The 19,338-nt window shown below is 39.4% G+C and overlaps 2 protein-coding genes across 2 annotated transcripts; one reads left to right on the top strand and one right to left on the bottom strand.

Moving 5' to 3' along the window:
• Nucleotides 1-94: 94 nt before the first annotated feature.
• On the bottom strand, nucleotides 95-13,519 carry LOC110052052 (uncharacterized). The gene is made up of 14 exons (XM_089280582.1): nucleotides 13,127-13,519; nucleotides 11,312-11,700; nucleotides 10,818-10,923; nucleotides 9,852-10,733; nucleotides 9,428-9,519; nucleotides 9,239-9,307; nucleotides 8,871-8,978; nucleotides 6,880-7,020; nucleotides 4,316-4,367; nucleotides 2,773-3,500; nucleotides 2,469-2,540; nucleotides 1,960-2,056; nucleotides 1,027-1,593; nucleotides 95-818 (listed from the first exon to the last, which is right to left on the bottom strand). Exons 1-13 carry the CDS (start codon nucleotides 13,347-13,349, stop codon nucleotides 1,040-1,042), a joined length of 3,513 nt encoding a protein of 1,170 aa, XP_089136708.1. The 5' UTR covers nucleotides 13,350-13,519; the 3' UTR covers nucleotides 95-818; nucleotides 1,027-1,039.
• A 71-nt stretch (nucleotides 13,520-13,590) lies between these two features.
• On the top strand, nucleotides 13,591-19,152 carry LOC110051872 (inositol monophosphatase 3-like). Its single transcript, XM_020757954.2, has 2 exons — nucleotides 13,591-13,909; nucleotides 15,984-19,152. Exons 1-2 carry the CDS (start codon nucleotides 13,634-13,636, stop codon nucleotides 16,785-16,787), a joined length of 1,080 nt encoding a protein of 359 aa, XP_020613613.2. The 5' UTR covers nucleotides 13,591-13,633; the 3' UTR covers nucleotides 16,788-19,152.
• Nucleotides 19,153-19,338: the final 186 nt, after the last annotated feature.

Below are 19,338 nucleotides of genomic sequence, written 5' to 3'. Positions count from 1 at the left end.
CAGACTCTGAAAGCAACCGGCGCGCCCCATAAGTATCGCACGAAGCCCTATGGTTAGGACAGTTTTTGTTCGCTTTGTAAATAAGGAACATTAATTCTTAAATTCTGTTTATTTGCACGCATTAAATGAAAGTAAGATACATAGTGTGCAAAATATAATAATTCCGGGTAACTTGGAATGGTATTTAACACACCATATTTTCACCAAGACACCCTATTTTAAACTCGGCAACCAAAACTAATTTTCACAACTTGCTAGATACGATCACAAGAAACTATTTCAATTCTTTACAATAACGCGCTCGGGAATGTCCCGACATATTGTTCCTCGCATTATATAACATATTTCGATGCATAAAATTTTCGTTGAACCACACTATATTGAGAATAAATCATTTGAAATTGCAATATTTACAACAATTAAAACTACTTGAAAAAATAGGAACAAAGAGCGGTTTTCGTCTGACTTTTGAAAGCAATGGCTTGTCACTCACTCAGGGCATAAATCTCGTGTTTTGTCTGACGTACGATTTCCCGCGAGTTTTCTTCGATTTCTGATTGGTTCATGGCGTTAGCTATGATTGGCCCAGTGATTAGTTTTCAGCGTAGTGCCTAGGCCTCCTCTCGGGTTGATAAATTTTATTTGGCTTTCACGAAAGTCTTATGGAAAACCGCTTCAACTGTTAACAGGAACTTTAATAATAACTTGAGTTCAATAACAAGCAAAGCTTTTCAAGGAAAATTATTTTCAAGTCCACTTATTCGTGAATGGTGACTTTACACTTGCGACTGAGCGGCATCACACCTTTGTGGACACTTCTAAAATGAAAGAACAAAAGAACAAATTTAGCTTATTACCTTATGGGCTCAACTTGTAATAAGTAGATATGGAAGCGACAGTTCTCGGTTTTTCTAGTTAAGAGATAAAATACAAGATCGTGGAATGTCTTGTTGGTCAATGTTGTGAAGGAAAAAGAGGAGAGATTTGTGCCGAAGACGTTAAGGCAATTCTGGCTCAACAACTCACCATATTTAGATGTTCACGCATCTGCTTCCTTCCCCTCAACAACCGGCGAGAAAGACATTAAGTTATCTTGTGCCCTGACCATAGCGGTCGAGACGGGGGCGAAGAAAACTGAGTCTCTTCTCTTCTCGTTGTTGACTGGAGACTCGTCGAGAGAAAACGCAGCTAACTGACTGCATGGCGTCACAGCGGCATGACTCTCTTTTCCCGCCACTGGAGCAAGCGAAAGGAGCGGCGAACCGTCAGTTTTGGCGGTAAATCGGCGCACAACGTTCTCCGGTGACATCATCCCGAGGCTGTCGGTAAGAGCTGGAGTCTTGGTGGAATCCGACGGGGACACAAATATGGTGGTTTTGGGCATTGGTGTAATCTGGCGGGAATTTGGCGACGGTGTGTCCATGTCTGAGAGATACCTGAGGATGTGTATGGGTGTTCTGCCTGTTTTGGGATCACAGCTGTTTGTTATGGAGGGTTTGATGAAGTTGTGGGGTTCTTCAGGTGGGGTGAGGTTTACATTCTCGCTAACAACCAAGTCCTCTGACCGTGTTTCTTTATCTTGGAGCAGGTTTTCTAAAATATTAACGGTAGCAAATAATAAAGAAACAAATGAATGCACGGCAATAGAATTGACTTTTCCAAGTAATAAAGGATTTCAAAAGTAACAATAATTAGAACAGATGTACATATAATACTACATCTAATGAACCAAGGATTTTATAATTTTATGACTGGCTGTCGGTGATAAAATGCGACATTTCAAAGGGAGCACATCGGGTATCGAAACTGCAGACTCAATTTCAAGTTCATGGCTGGTCCTCCGTGTCCAGCTTAATTAGATGGCAAAGAATTCACGCAATTATTTCGATTTAAATGTAATTTTGCGCATTGCAGCATATACAGCTGCCTCAACAACTACAGCTAACTGTTCCATCTTACCCGTAGCCTTGTGGTCAAAATCCACGGTTTGTTTCTCGCGGTATTCTTCATCGGAGGATGGGCAAAGATATTTAGAGAACGCGTCTTGCTCTATACCCTGTTGATCGAAGTTGTTTGGTTAAGTCACAATTATCTCATCTACAAATAAAATGCATCAACTAATGCTTGTAACGAGGAAAGACGCACCTGCGAGCGCGCGTAACGAGGAAAGTCGCGCGAGTCAGGTGCACGTTAATTTTAACAAATGGAAGGCTTAAAACAAAAAACAAAATTATTTTATCGTCATTGAATTATCATTTTATCCCAGAGCGGTTTTGAACGCAATCGCTCCGGTTTCACGCTCATCTCTCGTTGAGTCGAAGTGCACGTAAAATTGTGGCTTCTCGCGTGTACAAGCTAATAATCATTTTACAGAGCAAAACAAAAAGCTTCATCTTTTCAACTGTCACGACGAAGATGAGGCCAAACGTTTATGACAAATTTTGGAAATAAAAAACCAACCAACTCACATTTTTAGGAGTTTCCTGTGTGGTAGATTCCTTCGTCGCTTGGAACAGTTTCATTGAAACCTCCACGGGTGTCTTCTCAGGAAAAAAAAAAATATAAAAACAGAAAAACACCTTTCATCAGCTACATCAAATTTCTTTGGTATTCTGATAGAATCAAATATGTTTAAAAAACTAAACAGAAATCTCTGGGCAACCGGGCGCAGAATTGAATGGATACTCAGTGGAATACAGTCAATTAGGAGAATTCTATTTTTTTTGGCCAGGTGCTGGCCTGCGCAGATTGTAAATGAACTCGACCCCTCACCTTTCCTTGTTGGTCAGAAAGAGCCTCCAATGGAGTGGAATCGCGGTATTTAGAGGGCGTTTTTCGCGCTGACCTTCTCAATCCTGATCCAGGACAGCGCTGTACAGCTTTATCATCTGTGGAGTCGGAATCTGACGAGCTTCGACCTTGGCTATCAGTTCCATGACCAGCATCTTCTTCAACCCTGGAGACTCTTCTTCTAGGCCTCTCCTGGTAGTAAGGAGTCCCCATACGAATGCGGCACTTGCGCGCCGAGAAACGCTGTGGGGTTGACTTCTTCGCCCTATTTTCGAATGAGCCTGTACCATTCAGGCCAGTTGACACCACTGGACTGCAAAATACTTCGTCTACCGCGGATTCTGGCGTGCTCTCTTCGGGGTTCGGCGACTGAAAAGTGACTGTTCCTGAAGACTTACGAGATTTGTTCTCCGCGGGCTTGCAAGCAGATTTCAAAACTGCAGGTTCCTGTTGCTCGAGATCGCACTGCATTTCATCCTCCTGAAGCTGATGGTCCATTTCGCTCGTGTCCTCAACCTGCATGCAAGTCCCAGTGATAGCCAGCTTGTTGGGGTGATTGTCTGGCGTAAGCCTAAGCCCAGGGCTGTTTTCGCTAATGACTTTGGGCGTGGTCACCACCACAGGGGTGTTGTTCCTAAGTATGGAACGTTTCTGTGGAGTCTTACGGATAGACCGGCGTACTGGTGTCAACACAACCTCATCACTGCCGTCTGCAAGAGATCCCAAGAGAAATCAGCAGCTAGTTCCTAATTAAAATATTGAATACTTTCTAAGCAACTGAAATAGAACTGTAATATATATGGGTTATTGATCAAGTGTGAGGTCAAGATGACTGGATATTGGTCAAGTTCTGTTTTTTTCTGCGAGTTTATGGACCGAGACGCGGTCGAGGTCCATAAACCCGCAAAAAAAGAACGAGGCCAATATCCAGCCATCTTGACCGAACAAACTTGGTCAATAAAGAATTTATTATATGGCTTTCGGAGAAATTTTTCTTGCGGGACACGGCGGGTAGTCCCGAGCGGGCAACATAGCTCCATCTTGCCCTCTCGGGTAGCCAATCACAGCGCAGGATTTGATTCATCTTGCCCGCTCACAGAGCTAGCCATATAATAAATTGATGTATCCCAAAAATCTCACATGAATAGAAAGGCATGGTTTCTATTAAGGAGAATTTGCCCTTTGAAGTTGGGACCAAAACGGTCAACAGAGGCGTCATTCGCGGTGATGTGAAGCAGGAGTAGAGATCTGCGTAGGACGATAGAGTTCAGTATCTACTATCAGTACATGCCGTTCATTCGTTTCCTCTTGTTGAACAACGGTGAAACGGATACAAAACAGGAGAGAGACAAAGTGGCCGCGGTAAAATCTCTGCAAAACTTTACGTTTTGAAGTTTTCCTCTTCCCGTTCGACGGGAAGAGAAAATAGGACAAGAAAATGACTTGTCCTCAAGTGTTTTGGCAGGCTAGTTTGCTATATCTCACTTAAAAGCTCTACATGTATGTCCTGACTCCAGTAGCTTACCGCTTTTACTGCTCTTTTTAACCGGGGTAAGAATAGTTACGAAGGCTTCTTCCTGAAATTGAAAACAAAAATTCTCGATAAGTAACAGACAAATAAGAAAACAACTAACGACGACATTAAGAACTGGCCCATCGCAGTGCTCTTTTGAGCACTCACAATTAGCTACGCTTCAACTGGTTTCGCGGAATTTCTGTCATCTTGCAACCTCGATTTTAGGCTCTCTCCAATTCCCATGTCGTTAACCAGGGAGGAAAAGGTGAGAAAAGCTAGGTTCGAACGGTCGAACTTATACATCTTCGTGGAAGATTTTTCAGGCCAAACAAAAATCAAGTTATTTCTGTGCGCTGGTCTTCGTTACCTTTTCTTCGCAGCCGTTACTGAGCCGCTACAAAACCACGATTGTTGCTGGGTTTTTGTTTTTCTTTCTTTTTTTTTTTGAAAAGTCGCGCGCCTACCCAGAAGGAAAAACGAAAAAAAGCTAGTTAGGTGGGGAAGGGAAATCAAAAGAGCTCTGCAAACGCACAACTTAAAGTCCGCAAGTATCACGCATTATGCATTTGCGAGTGTGACTGTTGGCTGTTTCACTGACACTAGAAGTGTACTCGATTGTCGAAGATTTAATAATGGAAAACTAGGCTTGATTAACAACCGCTGTTCGAGTGAGCGGCGAAAATTGAGCCTAACAGAAACCTTGATCCACTGCAAACCTTACGGAGCATTTCTCTGTAATAAACCACCATAGCCCACTCACCCACAGAATTTGATACTGTTCGCGCGTTTCTTCGATCGTTCCTTATGCGCGACAAAGAGGCAAACATTTCATTTCATTTTTGAGTTATTTTTTTTACAAAAAAAATACCTCTTAGTCGGCGCGTCGAGTATGTTACGGGTCAATGGGTGAGTGAGTGAGTGAGAGAGAGAGATGTATGTATGTCACACCAATCAGATTGGATCTACTATAAAGAGCCAATCAAATTTCTTGTTGTAAAGGTAAATGGTATGTGAGAAGATCTGATCCCGATAAAGTTCAGAACGGCCGTATTCATTCTTCTATAAAAGAGGAGGAAGTATTCGTATATTGGGTTTACTTCGACATTTTCTGTGGGTTAGGCTGAGGATTTTAGTTAAATGAACGAGATGAGCCTTGAGGTTTGAAACAGTTCGTGAGTTCGTAGTATGCAAATGCAACGAGATATTTTTATTTTTAGTTAAAGGTAACTTGATACTTCTGTTTTTCACAAGGAGTAAATTCAATTAGAGGTCACGAATCGTCGCTTCTAGTTCTTAGGACATGTTTTAGAGGGGACGAGACTTAAGATTTGAAACAGTTTTAACGTTTACAATAGTAAGTGCGGGTAACGATTGTTTTGTTCTTGTTGCATGCAAATATAACAAGATATTTTTGTTTTTTAGTTACAAAGTGTAATGTGACACTCTTGTTTTTCACAAGGGAGTAAATTCAATTAGTATCACCCAACTAGTGGAATAATGCAAATCCTGCATTTTGATTGGCTACGCTACTAGGGGACTATTAGTAATAGTCCTCGAGTAGCGAAATTGGCGCCATCGAGCGGGACGCTTTCTTTCGTTTTATTCCCAAATAAATATTTCTTCAACTTGCATTTGCTAATTTTATTTTTGCCTTTTCTGTCCGACTAGTTGGGTGATACTAAAACAATTAGACCCTTCGCCCTCAAGGGCCACGGGTCTAATTGTTAATTAGAGCGGACGAATCGTCACCACTCTTTCCCACGAGATGTTTGCTATCTTTAGTAACAAATGGTAACTTAACACTTTTGTTTTTTATATGGGAGTAAATTCAATTAGAGCTGACAAGTTATCGGCTATTGTTTCCAGGATATTAAACAAAAAAGCTTTCATTTCTGGACGGTTTTTACGTCTCTGCAGTAGCAGTTTAATAGTTTTATTTGATGACATTCATTTCAGTCCGATATTTTTTAAGGTAAAAAGTATGAAAACTGTTCAAATGTTCTTTGAAGACTGCGCGGCACCAAGTTAAAGTGCAATTTAATTAAATCAGACTTTCAACGTGTCAGAGGTTTTTTTCTCTTTCTTTCTATTTTCGGTGAAGTTGTGTTGTGTTGTGTTGTGTGAAAAGGTAAACTTGCGTCTCGTATAAAATGCGAAAAAGTCCCTGAATTAACTTGAGTATTTTTGAGCAAAAATTCCTCTTGGGGGTTGGAAGGGTTATGTGATCGGTGAGTGAGGGAGTTATGGATGTGCGCGTGTCACACCGGGTTGTATCAAAGAACGAATCAAATTGCCTGTTAGAAAATAAGATGGTATCTACATTAATCTGAAGACATGTCAGATTACTGTAGTTTTTTCAGTCAAACATTTTATGGCTTACTATTTAGCTATCTTACCATGACCGATGTAACATCGCAACCAAAGAAAAAATGTCAAATTAACTAAATCATTACTGTACCATGAATGCTCCTATCTCCGACACTTCACACAAAAAAAATAACTCTTGCACGCCTTGCGTGCCTATGTTTTTTTTCGGTAAATGAAGCACAAGTATATACACAGCGCAAACAGACCTCTTGGTGTCTTTTCTCAGCTCTCAGTTTTTCCTTGTCTGCTGCCATCTTTGCCTTCATGGCCAGTCTCATTTCCTGAATTCTGTTTCTTGCAGTAGCAAGTTTGTTGTTGGGCTTGGCGTCGTTGCCTGGCGTTGGTTTCTATTTAAAATTAAAATTTAAACTCTTTAACCCTTAGAGTGATCAACATGCAGTTACTCCAACATTAGCAGTACAATGTCAACCAAGCAAGTGACAAAAAAACAAAAATTTTTCATAGCTTCTAGGTTATATTACCCAAATAGTGTCTTGTAATAATCCTTAGCTGGCGGAAGGGTACCTAACTGTCGGACTAGAGAGACGGGCGGTATAACCTACTGACGATCTGGCTACCTGAATGACAGGATAGCTTAAAGGTAAAGGTAAAGGTAAAATCTTTATTCAGACACGGTTTTTCCTTCAGGACTTAAACAATATTGAATTAAATTAGTCTCACAACCTATTTAACAAATCACTAATGACTACTACAATAAGAGAAATGATAAAAAAAAAAAAACCTGCCTCACAAGGAAGCCGTGTATACAAGCAAAATAAAACTTTCATAAGACTACCATCAAAATCATAATTCTTCAACTTAGATTTAAATTCATCAAGAGAGGGTGACTGTCGAATATCCAAGGGTAAATTATTCCACAGTACAGGTCCGCTGTAGGACAGACTTCTTTTACAATAATTAGTGTGGGGCTGTGGAATGGTAAGTGAACAGCCACTATCCCTTAAGTTACAGGTTAATGTATCGGAACGGAAGACAAAGTGCGAACTAAGATAGTCCGGAACCATATTATTTACAATCTTATACATGATTACTGATCTATCAACAAGGCGTTGACGGTCCAGTTTAACCCAGTTCACCATTCGCAACAATTCATCAGTACTACATGTACGATCGTAATTTGAAAAAGTTATGACGCGTGCAGCACGATTTTGTAATTTTTGTAACTTTTGAGGAACACTCTTAGAACAGGATTCCCACACCGAGCTGCAGTAATCGAGATGAGGTTGGACTAATGAATTGTAGATGGAAAGTACAGTCTTATATGGAACCGTATACCTAATACGTTTAATGGCGCTTATACCAGAAGCGATCTTTTTAGAAAGCTCGTTGATATGACACTCCCAAGTAAGATTTTCATCAATATGTACACCTAAAGATTTTACAGTCGAGACTTGCTTCATCGGAAACTGCTTAATTGTGGCAGTGGGATTCGCTGTAGAACTTTCTAAGTGTTTACTACACGTCCAACAAATGAAGGCTTTGTTTTAGCAATGCCTGCAAGCTTGTGTACCTGACACGTGGTTAACAAATTGATAGGCGAGACGACACGCACAAAAACATGTCAAAGACCAGAGTACCTTTATTACTAGTACTAACTGAGTAGCTATAAGCAGTAATTACGACTCTAGCTGGTCTGTAAATTCTGTCTCACTGGTCTCGTCTGTGGAGTACCGTCCTGTTCAGTGTTATTAGCAAACCTAAGAGCTTTTTTTTTTTTAACATAAACTGAAGTCTGGTTTCTGTTTCACCCTTTCACGCTATGAAATCCACGCTGCGTTTTGAAGTCTCCTCTTTTAACTTTGCACAATGCTCTAAGGTTTCTCCTTTGAACATTACAATATCACCTCTCCATCTTCTTAAAAAAAAAACGCCCCTCTAAGTTGCGCGCTACTTTCTAACGCAAAACCGTCTGTCTCTAACGCAGCCCTCAAAATGGTGCCAGAAAAATACCCCTCTTTTCAGTGGACATACCCTTGATGACCTTATTTTTAACGTACTCTGGTAAATACTCCAGGTAAATGTTAAGCACGTAAAAACTACTGGTAACACTAATCAGGGATTGATGCATTTTACCATGGATGCTAACTATTAAAACGTTTCACTATCAGGCAACAGGTGTAGCAAACGAAACCATGACACTGAAGAATGTCTGCATATAGGAAGCTACTAATAATACCTTAGCCTTGGACTTTTTAGTGAATTTCCTTGTTTTCTTTTCCTCTTCTTTCCAGTTGTTGTTTTTTAGTTTCTCCAGTGCAGCAAATTTAGCATTCACGTCTTCAACCTGACATTTTCAAAACAATAAATAAATGAGTGTCCAGAAAAAACCAGAAGCAAAGCACACAGTAGCCCTGTGAGAACATCTGGTTTCTTGAGCTCTGTTCTAACTACCAAGGAAAGGTAATTTTCAACAGCGTGAAACAAACAGGCTGATGTTTGTCTATATTTGAAGGCTAACTAAGGTGGCGAAAAAGAGTGAGTGACTAATAACCTGTTCATCAATTTATTAATTATTTTCAGGCAAAGTAATTTATGTCTATTCACCTGAAAGTAAATCATTTCCCAGAATCCTTGGAGGTCTGAGACAGTTGCTGGCTTCTCTGCATGTTTATCCTGCAGGATTGTAAAGCAACAATAAAGAAATAAACAACCCTAAAAACAAATAATTGAAAGTGAATTTAACATTTAGTAGGTTCTTTTATTAGTTGACCACAGAGATAATCATGAACTCACCTCACTCAGATCAATGAGACCTGAGAACTGACGAAACCGCTGATCAATCAACAACTGGGCTTGGCCAATAGTCGTCCTTATCTGACCAGTCACTTAAAAAATAAAGATGAAAAGAATAGCAGCTTTTTTTTTCAAGAGGGCGTGGTCGGGGTCTAGATTTTCCTATCTCTGCCCATGGTCACAGTAATGTACATGATGTGTGTGTGTGAAAAAGGTCTGCTCAATAATTATGAGTTAAAGTGATTCAAAAGAGAAGAAAAAATAAATAAGCTATCTACCAGCTTAGGCTTGGTCTGTATGGAGAAAACTGTAGACCTGTACCATACAGACCTCCCAGCTAGCAAATAACATATGTGTATATATCTTGTCAGAGCAAATTCATAAGGTGTCAGGCAACAAAATTCCAATTCAAACCAGTACATACCTTCTTCACTGAGACCTTGTTCTTCGGTGTTGATTTTCTCCCATTTTGCGCAGATCTCATTCAACCTGTCAGTCTCCCTTGTCACAAGATTCCTAAAATATTTTGCATCATGCTGCTCTTCCTCAACATCCTGAGTCTCAAGAACATTGCCACCGTCCATTCCTGTGACAACTTCACCAATGGTTTCATGGGATTTTTGAGTGCTTGGGGTTTCTCTGTCAGTTGAGGGAGGAGTGGTGATCGTTGCCACAGCTTCATTATCACCTTGCTGTTTTTCAGAGTCATCGCATGTTTCCATGGTAGCACTGCAAGTCCCTGTCATATCATCAATCATTTCAACATGAACTTGCTCTTGTTGATTGTTTTCTTGTATTTTTAGTTCATTACATGTATTTAAATGACAAGCTGTTACAGGATCCTCCAAAACAGCATTCTCAACCTGGTCAGTTGGTTTGTCTCTCTTAGGGCTAAAAAATGAAGCTGCTGATGTCGGAAACATAAATTCTGCTGCACTCTTAGGACTGAGGGGCTGAAACTTGAATGCTTTTGCAAAATAAGTGAATGTGTTGACACCACTTGGCGCAGTGAACTGAAAGTCTTCAGGAGCAAAAGATTGAGCCTCCGTTCTTGATGCTGTACTTGGCTGAGAACCTCTTTTCACTCCTTCTGTGCTCCCTCTTCCAAGTGACACAGTATTCTCTATATTCTCCAGTGGTGGGAAGCTCAATTTTTCAGGAGCAGGTTTTATTTCTTCAGTTGACGATATTTGGCCACTTTGCTTGTCAAGTTTCAAAGGGGGATGGCATTCACTTGAAGCTTGATCTTTAACCTTCTGGGCTTGAGATCTTGTCTTGACTTTGTTGTCAAGTTCAGCTGCCATTGCTAAATCATAAAAGACAGCCGTTTTAGAAGAAGCAGAAAGAGAAACAGTATGCCAACACTAATAGAGGAACTTTTGTTGCATACCTTTCTTACTGGACCGAGAAGCTGTAACACCTTTGGCGGACAAAGATGTCTTTGTCTGTACACTTTGTCTTGTGACTCTGCCAGTCTTTTCTGGTTGGACTTCAGTCTATGATGATAACAAATTGTTCCTCATTTAAGATATTATGTAACCTTATGATATGGGAGATTTTCTTGCATCATAATTGCTTTACCGTTATTAAGTTTGTAATCTAGCAGCTAATTCGTCCAGTTCTGACACTCTCTCTGTCAGTCAACATTATTCAACAATATTGTCCAAACACAAAAATGTTTGGTCACCAAAAATGTTTGATCATGTTTGATGTGTCTTTTGAACATGGATTTTGGATTCTTGTGAACAGATGCTTCTCTCTGGTCTGGTCAGTTCACTTTTTACAGGTTTTATGGCACAATTGTATTTCACCATCTTTATTGTGGTAGACAAAATCTAGGGATTTTTTCTTAATTAAAATGCAACACAAAATTTCATAGCTAACCTTCTTTTCCTTTAGTTTATCATTCTTTTCCTTTAGTTTATCACTACATGCTGGTTTAGGTTTGGACTCCACCTTTTTCACCCCTCTGGTTTTAAAGTCAGTTGCCAGGTTTGCACTTTGCTTAGCAATCCTGACCGAAGCCCTTGTCACTCTTTTGGCTGGTTTGCTTACTTCATACTGACTGGGCTTTATCAGTGGGGTAACCCCTTTGGTTGCTTTCTTCATAGCATTGGCAAACAAGAGAGCTTCTTGCTCATACTTGACGTGCCGCACCACAAAAGACTTCTTCTGCGGTTCAGTTCCTTTCTTTTGTTTTCGCTCCTCACGCCACTTCAGCAATTTTTCCCTTCTACTCAGTTCTGGATTCGTAGCTTTATCTTGTTTAACATCTAGATACACAAGAATAGTTTTATTGGTGTGTTGGCATTAGTTTGCCAATCTGAATGTACTAAAGTATTGATAGTGTATTGGCCAACTCATCAGTAAATGAGTCCTAATGCTTTAAGGGTGGAAAACAGTATCCACCAAGGCCCAATTGTTAAACATAGTATAAATTGGCAAGGGCAACTTTTTTAACCACTAGATCAACTGCAACCTTGTTCCAAGGCCTATACTCCCTGAAGTATCTATTTTTGTCTCTCTTCCCTCTTTTACTTTCACTGTCTTGCAGTGATGGGCATCTCCTGTTGCAGGACACCCCCCCCCCCCCCCTTATGTAAGATGTAGATTGGGAAAAAGAGAAACTCTCAATGTGAGGTCTCTCTTCTTCTCACTCCAGCAGGGGTGGGAAGAAGAGAAACCCTGGGAACAATGCTGTGGTTGATTGAAGTACATGATTGACCTTTCTCATGTGGATGATACTGTCCAAAAGCGAGGTTGTGATCAACTTCAGCCAAGGAAGCATTCTCCAGTGGGTAAATGTTAACAAATGAAACTATGCTATCCAGCTGACAGTTATTTATCTGGCAAACGACTTGATTAATAGAACAACCATGGCTAGACAAATTTTTATTAATTTGCATTCTTTACTTACACTACGCTTTAAAAGGCTACAAAATATTACAATGTGCAGTTACAAAAAATATCCATACTCCTTCCCCCCTCCCCCCAGAAGGGATTGGAGGTCATCGGAATTTCCTGGGCGGCTGGGGGTTCTCTAAGAACAAACCATTTGAAGAAAAAATCCCGTCCATGGGGGAGGTGTGGGTATTTTCTGGAACCACACAATTTAGAGCAGGGGCAAAGTACATGTAGGGAAGAAAGCGGCCTTTTCTATTGAGGGTTATTTCCGAATTGAAGGGGGCATTTTGTCAGCACTTTGATTCTTTCTTTACGGGAGAGAAGGTACCATAAGATGGGAGGTGTGGATCCTGCACAAGAGTTTATCAGTTATCACATTCTTTTCTTCTAAACATCATGTTTTATACATTTACAGGCAACTTGCCGACTGTAACAACACATGCACATTGTATGTGAGAACAGGTAAGCGTTACTCTGAGGTTGAAGCAAATAGGTTCTTATATCAGCTTGCATCAGGCAGCCTTACCTGAAGTTTCTACAACCCATGCCAACGGTTACCACGAACTTCAGCTACGAATACAAGCAGTCTAGCTCTTAAACAGAACTTAGAGTTCTTTGACGGGTTATTTCATCTTTTTAAGACAAAATTTCATTCATTCAATTCATTACATGTAATTATTCAAGCATGTTTAGACAGCTTCAGCAAGGCATTAGATTGCCGTACGGCCGCTTGAAAGAATTGTTCAGCTGCCGGACAATCAAATGCTGCTGGCATTTTTGCATAAGCATGTTTACCGTTTTTGCCCACTGTTACAGCCTCGTCGTCCACGTTTTCATCAGCCAGTGGGGATAGAGGCATCCTTCTTCGTTTCGAAACTTCATCCATCCTGGAGAGCTGACGATTTTCGCTAGCACGCTGAGCTCGAACATTCCGACTTGACGCTCCCGATTTTCCACGAGACTTGTATAAGGAAGACAAAAAGTCGTAGCTGGATTTCTTCGTCGCAATATTTTCCATGTTTTACAAATATGACCACTGCTAGATGACTTTTAACGCTAATAAAAGATGATTTCTGCGACAAACTAGTGAAACAACGATTTAAAAGTACGAAAATTGATAGATAAGTCAAGCTCTGCGAACCAAACTGAACTTCGAATTTCGTTCCAACGTTTTCCTTCTCGTTTGTTGGTCAATTTTAAATGCGTCAACCAATCACATCCATGTATTTATAAAACGTGATAAATATTCTGAGTTCGAAAGCGAGGCTTTGCGAAAGCGAGGCTCCCCGTACAGAAGACTTCATGTTCGTGAAAGAGAGCTTCAAGGGTTCGAGCTGTACCGCTACAATGGTAGCTGCTCGAATTAAGTTGTCTCCCATCGGAATTGTTATTATAGGGCTTGTCGTTGTCGCGATAATCTACTACTTGTCAACCGATGGTGGAAGAGGGGAGTTTTCTCACAAGTATTTTGAGGGCGAAGATACCGTTTCAATGAAGCGACTCATTATGACAGCAATTCACCTTGCCGAGAAGGGAGGCGATGTTGTCCGAAAAATCCGTCGGGGAGAAGATTTGGGGGTAAGTCTTTTGTCCAACTAAAACCTTCTTACACTCCTGGAGATTTTTTCCTTTTACGCTATACGCAAGGAGAGTTATTAGAACCTCTTTGCTTACTTAGCTTTGTTGTGTTTATCAATAGGTTGATAAGCAGCTTACCACAAAAATTGTGACCGATCGCCCGGATGTGTGTTTTCAGACCTTGCAAGCTTTTTTTGTGGGTGTGCACATTTAAAATTTAGAGTAGAAAACCGTTTCGGCATAAGTAGCAAATATCTCATTGTTTGGAAGAGTGGAGAGAAAATTATGCAATTTTGTGTCGTGGCAATAATAATAGACAACGTAATCTGTATGCTTTGCATTTTGACAACCGGCAACGTGGAGCAACTATTAGTTAATTTACACATGTTAAACTCTTGACGTGTACATTATCCGAACAGAGTTAGTCGTGAATACAGACACACAAACGATTTAATTTTGATGTTGTGTTACCTACTTGTAGACAATAATTTAAGGTAGTATACTGTAACTAACGTGTGCACCAGTACGTCGAACACAGAACAAGCTTGCTAAGCTTTTAAATTCAAGTGAGATGCATGAAGTTTATATTTTGAAGTAACAGGGTATTTATGTTCAAAATTGTACAGAGGTTTTATCAGTTTTATTATTATTATTATTATTATTATTATTATTATTATTATTATTATTATTATTATTTAACCTCTCAAAACTAAGAGTTGGGCACTTTTGAATTTTTCAACAACTTGACCTTTGAAAACAAGCAACTTTGCATACTGAAAAACAAATTTTGATACAAATTATGATATTTTTGTCCTGTTGAACCAAGTTAATCCCTCTGATGCTTGTGTGATGTCCAACAAGGGAAGATACTAAACTTCAAAATGCAAATAAGAAAAAAACAGTTCAATATTACGCTGCTGCCAAGTACTGTAATGATCCAAATACACTGTAGTCTGTGCTCTCAAAATAATAATTTAAAAGCACACCCCTCATGTAATTTTCAAGGTGCATTGCACTAAGCACACCTACCCAATGAGCACCTCTATTCCAATAATCTCCAAACCAGTGTTCTGAGATTTTGAATAGTTTAGATTTAATTGTATCTATAATTGTAGTAAATGAGATAAAACTGGTTTCATAGTTTGCGTTTGAGCAATGTCAGGATTAAGAAAAATAAAATGAGTGTTCAATCGTGACTGAAGCTCTACCTCCATGGACTCGCCAAAATGTTATAAGTGTCCAGAAGCTAATTAAACCATTTTTTTACAGCATATATTTGATGTTATGGCATGACTGGCCAGAATATATCTGTTGTGGTTCAATTTTACTTTTGGTACAATTTACTTTTGTCCTTTGTTTAGGTGTTTGGGAATAATAGAGTAAATTTCATAATGCATATGAAATAAAGGAAAATACCAAATTTTATACCATGCCATAGAAAACACAGCCAATCCGAATACAGGAAAGCCATTGCATATTTGACAGTATCTCATCCAACCTTCCCATTGTGTGCCATGGATATGTCACATTTATTGTGCTGGCTGCTGTATTGTCTATGGCATGGCCAATACAAAATAGTTATGCAATTGCTCTCTAGTGGTATACCATAGAATATCCCTCTTATCACTTGTATTTTCTTAGTTTTCACACTTGTCTAAAGGCTTGTGTATATACCAAGAAAATACAAGTAACTTATGGGATAGAGTGGTTTTTAGTGGAATTGTACATGCCACAACTTCATATTAGTTCCTACAATCCCCCTATAGTTAGTCATTCTTTTGTTTTCTAGTCTTTGTTTTTGTACACCACCCACTAATACTAATCAGCAGACAATATTACACACTAACAAGTAGTTTCTGTTTCATGGGTTCAGTAAAATCACCCTATACCATGGTATACCACTCAAAAGCATTGCATAACTAGCAAGTACCAAGGGTAATACTGAACTGCGGTGTATCCAAATTTATCCAAAGGTTGAATCATTTGGTTCCACTTTGTTTCGTTTTTGCTTTTAAAGCTTAGTTCTTTCCTCCATTATTATTCTGGTCTTCATGATTTCATTTTTGACACACAGGAAGAAAGCAAGGGGCAGACACTTGAAGGAGCCAATAACCCTGTAACACAAGGAGACATGCTCTCTCACAGGGCAATGTTTTATGGCTTCAAAAAAGAATTCCCCAAGTTAAATGTAGTGTCTGAAGAACATGACCATGGAGATGTTGATTTGAGTGGTGTGAAGTCTCCCGATATCTCAGGGATAAATCTCAACGACAGACTCCACAACAAAGACGATGAGATGGTGTCAGCAGGGAACCTTCTTGTGTGGATAGACCCTCTAGATGCCACACAAGAATACACAGAAAACCTTGTCCAGTATGTCACTACCATGATTTGTATTGCTGTCAAGGGACGCCCTGTCGCTGGGATAATACACAAACCATTTCTTCATAAGACATACTGGGCTTGGCTAGGTCATGGATCATCAGATAACATAAAAGTTCCTGCAGAGAAAGAGTCAGCATTGAAGACACCAAGGGTGATAGTTTCAAGATCTCACGCAGGGAAAGTGAATGCAACAGTTAGATCAGCATTTGGTTCTGAATCTAAGGTGATACCAGCTGGTGGTGCCGGTTATAAGGTGTTGTCATTATTTGAAGACACGGCTGATTCTTATGTTCATGTGACTCTAATCAAGAAATGGGACATCTGCGCAGGGGATGCTCTCTTGAGAACATTTGGAGGAAAGATGACCACATTAGATAATGAAGCAATTGAATATGATGATGGATCTAAACCAGCAAATGAAAAAGGACTTTTAGCATCATTACACAATCATGCAGAATTTCAGGAAAAGCTTGCACAGAAGTTGAAGTCTTAACAATGTAAAATACATCTGACTGATATAATTTATTAAGGCAATAATTTGAATCACATGTGCTTTCAAAATTTGTGCATGTTGAAATTGTTTGTTTAAAGATGAATCTTAGTATATTTATAACTAACAATTCAAGTGTTATGTATTTTGCCATGTCTTCTTTCTTACAGCAATGGAAACAAAGGACACAAGTTACATAATTTGTACAATTTTGGATGTAAATGGTACATTTATATTTTCTTTTAGCCTGTCATAGGATGTACACTAACAGGCAAAGTAGTCTTGCTAGGTAGGGAAGTCATTTTTGAGTACAAAAAGGTATTTAAATACTTATGCTGTACATTTTCATGTTCATGTACAAGTTTACATGTTTTGAAATGTGCATGGGCAAGGCATTTTACTCACTGACTAACACTGCCTCTTTAGGACCTGTTATGGCAAACTGAAAATCATTGATGGACTAGAGCATCAAAGGGGGAGTAACACTTTGCCTAGTCGTGTCATAGAAACTTAGTAGGATATTTCTGGTAATGTGGAGCAGAATTTTATAGCCTGTGCAAGCCCTGCAAAAAAGAGAGTTTACGCAGTAATGTTAACTTAATTAATAATTATTCTGACTATCAAATCCCAGATTACGGTCAAAAATTTATGCTAACCTGATGCTGACTCGGGTTAGCCCCAAGGCACCCTCATGAACTCTCTTGACATCAGGGTGCAAAGAAAACCAAGTTTTGGGCACACTGCAACTGTGAAGTACTAGCCCCCCAAAATTTCATGTGCTAGTACTTGAAACTATAATTTGAATTTCGTAAAAAAATTTCTCAAGAAACTTCACTTGCCCATCTGGCAACTGAAGGACAGAATCAACCAGCACGGCGGCAAAATCTACTAGTCTGGGCTATCAGAGACAACTTTCTTGGCATGCTGTGGCATGGCATGTGTGAGTTGAAGGCATTTGTCTGTTTTCTTTTCAAAATTTTAAGAGGTGGAAAACATTTTGTGTGTGCCTTGAGTTATAGAAACATGGGTGGTTGTTTGGAAAAGCCAGAATTGCAATGGAAACACAAGCTACAGACGAGATTCCTGAGCTGCATTATTTATATCTTTTGCAAAACAACCAGTTGTAATCTCTATTGCATACTGAATTGTAGCTTGAAAGGTTGGGGATCTTGCCAAAAACAATATTTTCTTTTTTCTATTCTTAATTTGGAAAGATCTTAGCAAACTAAGGGGACTTCAATTTTGCCATCCTACACTGTAGACTCCTCTTGACAAGCCCTTTGAAACTCTGTTACAATATATGGGTGCCAACGTTGATCAAAGCACCATAATGTGTTTATGTGCAAATGTTTATAGCTTAAATTTTGTACTCAATACCTGAATGTAACTTTGCATTCGAGTTTGCTCAATGGGTTTTAGAATTTGGTCTTTTTTATATCATGGGGGGTTGAAATGCCATTTTTATCAAGTAATTTTTTTTTGCTGGTAGTTGTATTTAAATTACAGTTTGTATGTAGACTATATAGACATGTTCTCAAGTCTCACATATTGCCAAGTTGGGATGTTAAATACTACTTTCTTTAATATCATATGGATGTGAACAGTAGTGGACAACCATTCCCTCTTTCAAATTTATTGAACTTATTTAAATGTTTTAAAATAATTTATATGCTTGAATATGTCCCTGTAATGAGAGATAAACTTTAGTGGCTTTCTCAAGAATATTTAATGCAAACATTACACATATTATTCATGCACATTTGTCAACTTAATTTCTAGCAGTTCTAGGTAAAGGCTCAATTTCCCATGCTCTCACGAGTCTGGTTATTCTCTCCAACAGGGGTTTCATTGATGGCTGGGCACCTGGCAAATTGACCGGCTGTGAGGACAATTTTGCCTGCCTGGTTTGACCATCTAATGAAAAGTTTTTCTTATAAATATTAGAAGAAGTTCAGTTCAAAGAATTTTGCCCACCAGTGAAAGCCAGTGTCCCTCCTGCTGAAAAGTCAGTGAAACCCCTGCCCCAAGAAGAGACTTCTGGGGAGTTGCATGGGCTCCTTTCCCAAACAGCTATTCTAGGTATCCTCGTACAGTCACTCATAAGCAGACAACCTTGCATCCAGTATCTTGTGTGAATAAAATCATGGTAAAGCATTCACCTGCAATGGGGAGGCATCTGCTGCAACTGATAATGAAAAATATCCCCATAATGCCCTATATAGGGGGAGAGGTATGTTTTTCAGACTTCAGGTACATGTGTATATAAGGAATGGAAGGGATTTCACTAGTTAAGGTATATGAAAGGAAAAGGAAAATCTGTCATTAAGGTATTTAAAAGGGCCTTTAATAAAAATATTTCGAACAGAAACACTTTGCACCTGTAACTGGCAATGGTTGATGTTCTCCTTTACCCTAATACTGTTCATTAACTACATATCAAGGGTCTAGAAAAGGAATGCAGAGTTCTTCAGTACATATGCAGAGGGGGTACCTTTCTTGCCAAAAAAGGTACACGAAAGGGGCACCTTTTCTGCCTAACTGGAATACAAAAGGA

This window comes from Orbicella faveolata, unplaced genomic scaffold (genome assembly GCF_042242905.1).
Source record: "Orbicella faveolata isolate gen_17 unplaced genomic scaffold, um_ofav_v1 contig_47, whole genome shotgun sequence".
In the NCBI taxonomy this organism is placed as follows: Eukaryota; Metazoa; Cnidaria; class Anthozoa; order Scleractinia; family Merulinidae; genus Orbicella; species Orbicella faveolata.
The sequence above is the reverse complement of the archived record's forward strand: the minus strand, read 5'-3'. Positions and strand labels throughout refer to the sequence as shown.

Bases quoted from the DNA above. Each gene is read 5' to 3' on its own strand.
- LOC110052052 (XM_089280582.1), bottom strand. From the start codon at position 13,349: ATGGAAAATATTGCGACGAAGAAATCCAGCTACGACTTTTTGTCTTCC. The intron at 11,701-13,126 runs GTAAACATGCTT...TTGTGTATCTAG, and splicing joins TGTAACAGTGGGCAAAAACG to ATGTTAAACAAGATAAAGCT. The intron at 8,979-9,238 runs GTGAATAGACAT...TGAAAATGTCAG, and splicing joins GGGAAATGATTTACTTTCAG to GTTGAAGACGTGAATGCTAA.
- LOC110051872 (XM_020757954.2), top strand. From the start codon at position 13,634: ATGTTCGTGAAAGAGAGCTTCAAGGGTTCGAGCTGTACCGCTACAATG. The intron at 13,910-15,983 runs GTAAGTCTTTTG...TTTGACACACAG, and splicing joins GTCGGGGAGAAGATTTGGGG to GAAGAAAGCAAGGGGCAGAC.